The sequence below is a fragment of the Rhinolophus sinicus genome, linkage group LG01, assembly GCF_036562045.2.
Source record: "Rhinolophus sinicus isolate RSC01 linkage group LG01, ASM3656204v1, whole genome shotgun sequence".
NCBI lineage: Eukaryota > Metazoa > Chordata > Mammalia > Chiroptera > Rhinolophidae > Rhinolophus > Rhinolophus sinicus.
This window is the reverse complement of record NC_133751.1, coordinates 157857139-157869326: the sequence shown is the minus strand read 5'-3', so window position 1 is coordinate 157869326 and position 12188 is coordinate 157857139. Positions and strand designations below refer to the sequence as shown.

The 12188-nt window shown below is 37.8% G+C and overlaps 1 protein-coding gene across 7 annotated transcripts in view; it reads right to left on the bottom strand.

The window, feature by feature from the left end:
• Positions 1-12188, bottom strand: part of RAPGEF4 (Rap guanine nucleotide exchange factor 4) — a 277635-nt gene that overhangs the window by 195188 nt on the left and 70259 nt on the right. Inside the window, exon 1 of one of the 7 annotated variants that reach the window (XM_074338120.1) lies at positions 5846-6003. The exons of 5 other annotated variants lie outside the window; for them this stretch is intronic. In XM_074338120.1, the coding sequence (XP_074194221.1) occupies positions 5846-5895 (50 nt within the window). In that variant the 5' untranslated portion in view covers positions 5896-6003. Of the gene's footprint in view, positions 1-5845; positions 6004-12188 lie in introns of those variants that run through there. One more of the 7 variants, XM_074338124.1, reaches the window with a different exon arrangement.

Sequence of the window (12188 nt, the reverse complement as noted above, 5' to 3'; positions counted from 1 at the left end):
CTGCACTGTCAACATAAATATTTATACTCTCAAGGGCCATGGATGCAAGGTCATCTACACCACAAAGGGATGTTTGCCTTGACTGGGTACGTATACATCAATTCAGGAAATGTGGAAGAATTGTAGACGTTATTTACAGGGATAACTGCTTGGAAAATTAATGCCAAAAGAATCCCCCATGTTTTATTAACTAGCATGTTATCCACATGATATCGCATAGCTACAATGACTAAATATCTCTATTCAAATTGAAGGAGTTTTATATTTACCTCTTCTACTTTTAATATTACTAATTGTGCACATTACTTTCAATTTTCAAACAAACTTATTAGTTCGTAATAACTGAAAATTAATATTAATTAATTAGAATTTTCTATTTGAACCATAGTCACATTTTGCAATAATGTTTCTTAGATTTAAAACATCAGATAATGCTAATAGGAGATTCAAGTTGCTGGAATTTAATGAACCAGTAAAGCAAGAGGAGAAAGTAAACGAAACTCTGATAGGTCTCTTGGGGTCAATTTGTGTGAAGATTGTGATTCTTTTATAAATTAAAATTTTTTTCTTCTTTTTCGAAAGATTGAGAAGAAAAGTCAATGCAAGTTCTGGAAGTCTTGCCTAATAACCAATCAAACAGAATACGTGCATAACACATTCTACAGAAGAAGCCAATAACAGTGGATTGAGGGGAGCTGGTTTTAGGGGGCAGGAGTGGGAAAAAAGCATACTTTTCATTATATATACACCCAGTTGCATTTAATTTTTTTATTTTTTTTTTACCAAATGCATGCATTACCTAGTCTCAATAAATTAAATTTCTTTAAAGTAAAAGACAAAGACAATTCTTTCTCCTCACGATGAGCCATTCTATAGCTAATTTTCAAAAGTAACATTGTCTGAAGTTGTCCAGTTAGTTTTATGGGCATAATTAAATGTGGACTTTTGGAGGGATATGGAACTGAGAATACAAAACAACCACACTCCCATGAAAACATGTTATTAAAATCCAATCATTTTTGGAACTGGGTACAATATACTAAAATGTGTCCTATTTAGAGGGGCAATGGATACATAAGTTAGAAATACCTATTTTAAAACAAGCTTTGGTAGAATCTCTTACTGCAAAGCATTTGTTTTGAGCCTGGGACTTGGATATTTTCCCTAACGCTTTCTTTTTTATTACGAAAAGGGTGCTGGATACTAACGTCAAAGCCTTAAACCCACAACGAAAATTGTTTTCTGTCTCCATTCTGACCATCACAAATTCTGTAAAGATGTGTTAAACTCAGAGTAAATGTTCAGTATTCTCCCACATGAAGGGGGAAACAGGCTATAGAATCTGGTCTGTATCTTTTTGATGCTATAGAAAATGGTCCTCAACATTTTAGGGGTAACAGACTCCTTTCAGGTGAGGAGGAAAGCTATGGGCCCTCTTTTCAGAAAAATGCACACACATATAAATATATCAGAGGTTTGCGGGTTTCTTGGTAGCTCATCCATGAACTCTCCAGACTCAGGAAACCCAGATTAGAAGCACCTGTCGTGGACCAGTCCTCTTTTCTGGCACTCTACACACAGACCTGCCAGCCTGTGCCCTGAGAATATATATAACTAAGAATAACTTACTTAGTTATTCTATTATTACAGGGCACATTATCACTTATATCATGTTATTTTTTGAATCCACTATGAGTGAAAGTAAGATAATGTCTTAACAAACTTTAAAAAATTTTAAACCACAAAATAGCCAGATTTATGGTGAAGTTAATGCATTTAGAATTTATGTACATTAAATACCATAAAAAAATGGGAAGTAAACAGACCAACATAAAAATATTTACAGAAATTATAAGAAAGGGTTAATGTCTTGATCAAATAAAGCATTCACACTAATTGATAAATACCAATGTATGTATATGAGTAATATAATCAGAAAGAGGAAATATAATCAGTAAAGAAATATGTAACAAAATCTCAATTATCCCAGCAGTAGACAAAAAAACACAATAAAAATAACAGTGCCTATTATAATGAAAAACAACCACATAATGATTATGCTGGCCAAGGCTGCATATAACGCTAATATACTCTTGATGGCTGAATAAAAGCCATTGAATATAAACGTGATCATATTTATCAAGAGTCATAAAATTTTTTATACTCTTCAAACTTGTAATTCTTTTACTGGGAATTTAACCTAGAGAAGTCATTCTCAAAGGATAGTACAGGGGCAGCTGGGGGCTCTCCACTTTCCCAGAGGGTCCATGAGTTCAAACTCTTTTTACTACAACACTCATATATTACTCTCCGTTTTCACTCTTATTCTCTCACAAGGGTACAGTGGAATTTTCCAGGAGCTACCATTGCTCTGACAGCTAAGAAAATGTGTGCTTGTAGGATGGCAGAATTGGGGGGTGGTTTTGCACCTTATTCTCACACTTTCAATAACGAGACCACATAGGTAACCTCTGAACACAAAGCCTCAAATAAACCCCACTCCATCTCTAAAGTACTAATTGCTATTGTCACTTAAATCTGGCAGAGACCCCAATTTGGGGATAGAATGTCTACATGAGAGAAGGAAAAATCACACTGGGAAATTTAATACAGACTAGTAAGGAATAGACATATTCTTCGACCAGATGCCGACTTACGTATATGCAGAAGCAGCCATTGCAAAGGGGCACAGAGGATGACCAAAGCCCTCTGCTGAAAGACAGGTTCTCAGGCCTGGCTGCCCAGTAGACCCATCTGGGATGCTTTAACAAGCTACTGATAAGACATAGCCAAAAAAAAGTATTGCTCAGAGCAGTGTCAGAGTTTACTGCCTCTTTTCTTCTGGGAGTTTTATGCCTTCAGGGCTTACATTTAAGTCTAATCCATTTTGAGTTCATTTTTGTATATGGTGTAAGAAAGTGGTCTAGTTTCATTTTTTTGCATGTATCTGTCCAGTTTTCCCAACACCATTTATTGAAGAGACAGTCGTTACCCCATTGTATATTCTTGCCTCTTTTGTCATAGATTAATTGACCATATAGATGTGGGTTTATTTCTGGGCTCTCTATTCTATTCCACTGATCTGTGTGTTTGTTTTTTATGCCAGTACCATGCTGTTTTGATTACTATAGCCTTGTAGTATAGTTTGATATCAGGTAGCATGGCACCTCCAACTTTGTTTTTCTTTCTCGGTATTGCTTTGGCTATTCAGGGTCTTTTGTGGTTCCATATAAATTTAGGGGTGATCACTTTGTAAGGTATATAAATGTGTAATCACTATGTTGTACACTTGAAACTGATAATATATGTCAATTATAATTGGAAAATAAATTTAAAAGGAAAGAAGCAGCAGCTACTGATGCCCAGGCCTCATTCTGGTTTCATTCGTCTAGGGAAGGCCCACACATGAGAATTTTTAAAATAGCTCCCCAGGTAATTCTAATATGGAACTAGTTTTAAGAACTACAACTATAAATGATGAAAGATACCAAAAAGTTCTGGTCTTTCAAATAATATATTTTGATACAATATGAACTGTTGCCCTACACTTTATCCTTTCCATTCACATAATTTGTGGCTCTGCCTTCTTGAATCTGCAAAGCAAGGGTGGGGACACTGAATTTTTCAACTTATAAGGCATCTAAGTAATTGATCAACATTAACTTGGATCACTGCTGTCAAACAAGCAGGTCTTAAATAAAAGCATCGTTATTTTACAAATAGATGGCCCAGGAAGCTGAAGAGCTTTCCAAACAGTTATCCAGCAAAGTTGGGTTAAACCAGGAATAGATCGGAATTTCAGGCCAGACCACTGACCACATCAATAGCCTTTAGAAAGTTTGCCTCCCATTTATTGGTTTGGGCCAGACAGCGCTAAACATTGAGGTCAGTGAGATAACCCCGGCAAGACTGCAGGAATGTGGAGCTGCCGACTTTGTGACAGGATTTCCTGCTGCCTCTTCCTCGGTGTCAGACGCCCTGCCCAGTGGCTGTCCCCTAACCTCTCCGTGGCAGCCTGGAGACCTCGCAGGGGTGGAATTTGGCCCAATGAGAGCAGGAAAGTCCCATGACCACAGAGCTTCCTACACATAAAGAGCTTAACAATATCCCCAGTCCACACCACGAGTTCCTTCTGAAAGTCTCAAGTTCTTACAATTTTCCCAACTAGAACTGCTTATGCCTGGGGGACCCATTAAACCTCAGAGCAGATTTCTCCAGATGATGACTGAACAACAAAGAAAACACAAAGCCGGGCATCTGGAAATAAGACACATGACACTGTCAGAGGGCAGGCGGACGGACGCCTAACTGAACCCACCAGGGGCCCCCCATGAGGAGAAGGCAGAATGCAGAGTGAGAAAGCCATGCCTCTTCTGTGTGGTTAGTCCCTTGGGATGAGGCTGCCTCAAACGCTGTAATTTGGTTAACTGACCCCAATCCTTCAGGGAAGCTGAAAAACAGCCTTGTTAGCCACACAAGAACTGAGAACCAGATCTCCTTGTTGTTGGATGAAATGACACCCTGGCTATCTCCCTGCTTGCCCCCATATGTCCTTCAGCACACTGGTCTCTCTTACAGTGCTTTTTAGTTTGTCTTACTCGTAGATCAGGGTGATTTGTGTTTATGCTTGTCTGTCTTCTACACTAGATTTTAACACAGGAAGACAGACATGGAGCATTTTGCACCTCCACATGGTGCCAAGTATATATTTGTTGAATATGACAGAAGCTTCTTAGAGATGAAATTTTCACGGTGGCATCAATTAACACTGAGCCAAGCAGTAAGCAACTCAGTAGGTTAGCTGAGAGAGTGAAGAGGGTCAAGATAAAAGCAGGAGAGAGGATAGGGGTGAGGGGTCAACAGCATACTGGCAAATGCACAGCGACAGGAGGAATTTCAGAACCTATTAACAGCAACTCCTAAAAGACCTGAGTATCCACTGCACACTCCTGAAATGAACAGCCAGGAGCACCAGCGCGGAACGAACGACTACTGCTTACAGCACCCTGCCAATGTCAGCATCTGGGCATTGCTGGCACCTGCCAGCCAAGCCTTGATCTGTTCAGACCCCCGATCATCTTCTGAGAAATAGTGAGATCATAGCTCGCAGAGCTGGTAGGACGTCAAGTCATCAATAATGTAACAGAATTCCCACAAACACTACGGACTTCATATAGTCTGAAAGCTTCAGGCAAGATACCTACCCTGTTTCCCCGAAAATAAGACCTAGCCAGACAATCAATTCTAATGCATCTTTTGGAGCAAAAATTAATATAAGACCCAGTCATTATATTATATTATATTATATTAGAACTGGTCTTATATTATAGTAAAGTAAGACCGGGTCTTATATTAATTTTTGCTCCAAAAGACGCATTAGAGCTGATGGTCCAGCTAGGTCTTATTTTCGGGGAAACACGGTACTGGGTGCCCAGAGGGTGAAATATCACCACTCTCAATCTGTTTTCCTGCCCCAAATTCATTTTTAATATACTCTATTCAAGTATGTCACCAGATACATATATTTAATGTTAATGTGATGAATGTAACTCTGCCTAGTTATGAACAACTATCTTTGTTTACTTTCTAGAAACATATTTAAGATCATCAGGCTAAACAAACATATCCTTCACAATCAGACAAAGATGAGCTGCCACTCAGCCACACACACACCACACAGACCACAAATAAAGATGAAATCAAATAATGTCAGTGCCATGGTACATATTTAGATCTGGTAGAACATAATTAGAAAAGCCAGAGATGCCTTAGAGTATAATTCCTCAGATCAAAATGCAAACATAATATTTTCCCACTAAAGAATTAAAAAAAGATCCGTTCTGACCTTGTAGGGCATACGTCCTTCTTTTTCTGTCTCTCAGAGTTCTCAGACATCCAGTGAATATCTGTCCTTTATTTGGACAGCAAAACGCACCTTCATCGCCGATAATTCCCTGTACATATCTATTAAGAGGATCTCAGACCACAGAGAGGAAACTGGGTGGGTGGTTGTCCAGGAAAGCTCAGGCAGTCAAAGGCAATAGGAAAAGACTTCCTATATGTGTTTATATATATATATATTTTTTTCAACTTTAGTTCTCTCTTAATCACTTCACTCCCTTCCTTTCAGGATTTGAATCACTTTGTCACTCCACGGAAAAGCTTGAGGACAGAGGAGTAAGACCTGGCGCAGACATCAGGTCCAACTCATCGAAGCAGGCTTCCGCTTGGTTTAAAAGAATCAGAACTGTGAGGAGAGAGGCAAAAGAAGCAGCCAACAGGATGTGTGTGGCTGGAGTTCCTGGCATGAAGTCTTGGCTTTCATGTTTATTTTTGGATATATTTTTCTTAGCCTTTTGATGCAAATTTCTGGTCTGGGAAGGAACACTACAGTACAAGTTCCAAAGTTGCCAAAAGTAAGCACAGGCTTCTGACTTCGGAGAGAGCAGGCCACTCAACTTTTAGGCTCTCGGAAAGCCTCCCTGTGCATTCACAGGCAGGCAAGGGGACTGCCTTGCCTGTCTGAGGATGGGTCCCACTGTCCTACCAGAGGTCCCAGGACCACTAAACATGCACCTGCAGTGCCGGTCCACCCGGAAAGCCTACCAGTGATGTAAAAGTGAAACAACCTGACATTGTTTACATGCCAAATAAAGTAACAAAAGCCACCCAAAGGACCTCTGAGTATTTTATGTTCTGAGATACTATGCTTTAAGTATTTGGCTTTAATTTTTCTGACAGCCCATCTCAGAACAGACAGGAACATCAAGTCTATTCAAACAGGAGCAGATGCCTCTGAAAAGTACATTATTCTAATACGGTCTTTAAAGCATACCAGAAAAAACTAAGCTGCTGTCATTTCAATAATTCCTATTCTTATAGTGGCTGGAAAGATTATTAATGGAAAGGGGCTTTTTCTCTCCCTAAATAGTCCAAAACAGGCAGTAAACAGAAATAACTAAAAAGCTTTTCAGTGCCACAACTGCCCACAATCTGGCAGAACTGAGACAATAAAGCACTCTGAAATTTAAGGAATAGAGATAAATGTAAAAATATTTTTTCAAGAATATTCATTAATCTTAGAAATAGCCCTACTTACAAATTGCTTTCTTTTCCTAAGACAGAAACATGCATTTATTTCTTATTTTTATCATTCAGCTTTATATCCCATACAGCATGAAATAGATTTTCAGTCAGTTGGCAATATTTACTGAGGCCACAGACACACTTGGAGAATAAACTTACTTTATCAGTCATTAAATCCATTACAGAGAACAGATTGGTGGTTGGCAGAGGCAGAGGGTGGGGGTGGGCGACATGGGTGAAGGGCGTCAAAGGAAAAAACTTTCAGTTATAAAATAAATAAGTCCTGAGATGTAATGTACAGCATGGTGATCATAGTTAATACTGTATTGCATATTGAAAATTGCTAAGAAAATACATCTTAAAAGTACTCATCACAAGAAAAAAATTTGTAAAGATCTGTGGTGATGGATGTTAACTGGACTCATTGTGGTAACCATTTTACAATATATACAAATATCAAATCATTATATTGTACACCTGAAACTAATATAATGTCATATGTCAGTTATTTACAGACAATAATAATTAAAAATCGTTACATCTGAGCAATGGTTCTCTGTGACAATGCACTGGTTAAAATAAAATCACAAGACTGTGCAAGAAGTATCTTGTAAGAATTACAGCTAAGAAATCACTTTTATTGTAACACGGGTCAAACTACAAATTCAAAATATTGCTTTTAAATGAAATTTTACCATTTGCGACAACATGGATAGACTTAGAGGGTATTATGCTAAGTGAAATAAATCAGACAGAGAAAGACAAATACTATATGATCTCACTTATATGTGGAAACTGAAAAACAAAATAAACAAACAAAACAGAAACAGACTCATAGATAACAGAGAACAAACTGATGGTTGCCAGATAGAAGGGGGTTTGGGAGCTGGGTGAAAAAGGAGGAGGAGTTAAGAAGTACAAATTGCTAGTTACCAAACAGTCACGGGGATGTAAAGTACAGCCTAGGGAATATAGTCAATGATACTGTAATAACTACATATGGTGCCAGGTGGGTACTAGACTTATTGGGAGGGTCACTTCTTAAATTGTATAAACGTCTAATCACTATGCCTGAAATCAATATAAAATAATACTGAATATCAACTATCATTGAACAGTAACAATAATAAAAAAAATGCAGTTAAAAATAAATAAACCTGCAAACTTCAAAAAAATAAATAAAATGTTGTTTTTATTTTTAAAGACTACAGCTTTATTGCTATCTTTAAATTTTCAAACAATTTATTCACAAATTTGTATTATTACTTTCAACATGCTCAAACATGACTCATGATAAAGGGAAGTTTTTGTCTGGAATGATGTGCATGCAATTGAAACACAGGTAGGCAGCTGGTAGACCACTGGGGCAAAGACCTCTCGGTAGCATCTTTTATGGATTTGTTTGAGAGTGCCTCTCTAATCTACTTCTCTGAACACACTGGACTCATCTCCTCATTCAATGTCGTGTATTTGGAATATTTTACATAAAGATGTCAAAGCATCTTCATACAGACACAACATTAGATAGAAAGTCAGGAAGAAAACCAAAAACCCTTGTTTATCATTCCAACCACTGGCAACCTTCTTATATTATATGTGCTGAGAAGAAATTCATGGAATTGGACAGTAAATCAGCCCTTTATTTATTCCAAGAGCCACTAACAATCATAAATACCCATAATCTTGGATCAAATATTAATAACTGGTTTAAAACTCCCAAGCCTACACTTAATTATTTTGCCATTTAACTTCCTTACTGAGGGTGTACAATGCCACTAGTGTCAAAGAGTTTAAATTATAATTGTCTCAAGAACTAAAAATGGTATTCCAGGACTTTTAAATTAATTTTCTTCTGAATGAAATCCAGAAACATAATGATCTCTCTCTCTCTCTCTCTCTCTCTCTCTCTCTCTCTCTCTCGATGCTATTGAAAAATGAGATGTTTCAAACCCTGAATAACATATTTTATTAAGTGCTAATATCAAAGAAGTATGAAAAGAGGGAAGTGTTATTGATCAACTCTGAGTAAATTTACCGTAATTTGCGTAAACTAGGAAAATACGACCTAACCTTGAGACGGAGCAGCAACCCAGCGCCCTCAAACCTGACTGTAAATTGGCAACTGAAACATGGAAAGGGAGGAGGAAAGAAAGTAGTTTTCATTAGGAAAGATATAGGATACAAAGAAAAGCATTAAGCTGCTACCTCAGTTATATTTTCGGGAGTATTTATTTTATTTGGTGTATTTCTAGAGACTATTGAATAATTCTTCTGGTCACATTTATGACAACAATTTTTTTAATACTTTAGGTGCTACCAATTTGACTTATAATAGATAACATAAACCAAGATGTATCTGGGATGAAACTGAATAGCATTCAAAATCTCTGGGGAGCCAGATGGCTCAGTTGGTTAGAGCATGAACTCTTAACAACAGGGTTGCCGGTTCCATTCCCACATGGGCCAGTGAGCTGAACCCTGCACAACTAGATTGAAAACAACAGTTTGAGCTTGGAGCTGAGCCTCGGGTGGGTGGCCAGTTTACTCAGTGGTTAGAGTGTGGTGCTCATAACACCAAGGTGACCAGTGAGAGTCATACACAGGCCAGTGAGCTGCGTCCCCCACAACTAGGTTGAAAACAACGATTTGACATGGAGCTGATGGGTCCTGGAAAAACACACTGTTCCCCAATAAAAATTTTTAAAAATTTTCTTTAAATCTCACATGTAGTTCTCTGAGTGTGTTATCTACCTGCAGAGAGCCAGGAAATTTACCTTAGATCAGGAAAGGAAGCAGGATTCCCTAATTTTGTGTCGCCACTAAAGTCCACGTGTAAGATTTAAAATAGACTATTTGCTTAGCCTGTCAAAGAGCTATTTTTAGACTGTGCTACCAGTTAGTGACTACTGATAATTTTCAGAGTTAGAAGAAGTAACTCAGAATCCTGGCCCTTATATTTACCCTTCAGCCCCCTGCAGTGACATCAAGGGCATAGATAAGGAGACAAAGCCAAATATAAGGGTGCTTGTCATACAGTGCACCCACCATGGCATTCCTGAAAAGGAAATAGTCAAATGAGGTGAATATAGACCCAGGCACATTCAGACCCATGACTCACGTTATCTAATTTTCACTATTCGGAACCTATGGCCTAACACTGAGCTCTCCTTCCCTTGCTGACGAGAGAGGCATCATCCAGCTTACCTTTCTGCTGCCTGCTTCCTGCCATCGCTTGGTTCAGTGAGGCTTCTACCTGAATCCTGAAGTTATGTAATCCCTCCCTTCATAATCTTTCCCTTTCGATATTTGGCTGACAGATCTAATTTAGATTTCAACTGACAGTATGAACTTGGGTTTTAATGTTGCTAACAGATATTATTTACCAGCGGAATGAATGGCTGAATTATAAACTCTATTATCTGACATAATCAATGCATAGGGGTTCTAGTTATCAGATATTTTGTTAGCAGATTAGTACTACACATGCCATCAGTGGGTCGCCCACATTCAAAGAAGAGAAATGAGATTTATTTGATGAAAATAATATATTGTACTCTGAAATAATGTTATTGACTTGCTAGTTGATTTTCTGTCTCCTCAAAGTAGAACAGATACTCCCACCCGGAGAACAGGAACTCTGGCAATCTTTTCTGTTCTAAAGGTACTATAGAATTTTACAATTTCTTAGGATTATCATGCACTGCATATGCACAAGTGTGCCTATTAATAAAGTTTTGATTAATGTAGATTACTAGATAATGGAGTTCCTTGCATTTTCATTTTAGCCAGTTAAAACATTGACTGACCACCTAATTTGATCTCTGCACTTAGTTGCATGAACAGGCAAATACAATGAAGTATCTGACTGATCTCTTACTCACAATGAGACTCCCGTCCCCAAGAATAAAAGAAGAGGTCAGACTAAACCTCTACCCATCCTTTTCAGCTCACTTAAGTCACAGGCAGGGGAGATCGGAAATCATGCTCTGAAGTCACAGATAAGGGGTTATATCCACTGAGCTGCAAAATCATGTGGCAAGGTTTGGGATACCAAGGACCACCCTCAATATCAATACCCCCATTTGATAATTTTCCTCTAAGGGATATACCTGTGGAAAATTAGACCTAAAATGTACTCAGATACAATCTGACCAGGGGATCAAATTTAGCGTCACTAATAATGAGGCAACCAGACATTACGAGCCTCCTGAGGTACTAGGTGTCACCTTTGATGTTTTCGTGCCAAAAATGTTTGGCTTGATTTAATCAAGTCTTTAGCCCTAATTTCCATTCATAGGAAACTTGGGGCTAGGGGTACATAAGAGATACCAGGAAAAACAACCAGACAAATCTTGAATTTGGGAGAAACTGACCTGGCCTTTTCAACAAGTCAGTGCCATGGAGAGAAAAAGAGAAGGGCAGGGAGAGGAGGAAAGGAGGGTAGAAAAGAGGGAGAGAGGCAGAGAGACTGACAGATGTAACATTCAAATGTAATACATGGTTCTTTGAGACTGATTTGAAACAACAACAACAACAACAAAACAGCTATAAAAGATACTTAGGGAATTGGGGAAATTTAAACCATAGACTGGGTATCATATGATATTAGGATATTATCGTTAGTTTTGTAGATGAAATAATGGTATTATAGGTAGATAGCAGAATAGTCTAATTTTTCAGAGCTATATATCGAATATTTAGAATGAAATATCATGATGTCTGTCATTTACATTAAAGTGGTTTCAAAAAATAAAAAATAATAAAACAAAAACAAAAACAAAGAAGCAGCAAATATGCCTGTATATTAACAACTGCTAAACTAAGTACAGGGGTATGGGTATTCATTGTATTATTTTGATTTTCAGTATGATTGAAATTTTTTTATAATAATTTTTTAAATGATTCACAGGTAGCAACTTCTCAGGAACTTCCTTCATAGCACTGAGAACACCTAATTAAAATAAGTTTTTAATATGTCCACAAATCATCCTCTATCAGCAACTTGAATCAGTCATCACAGACAAAAGCAGCTATAATGACACACACCACAGGTAGGAATCTTTTTTTGTTCTTAAACTAGATTTCTAAATTTCCTTTTCAGA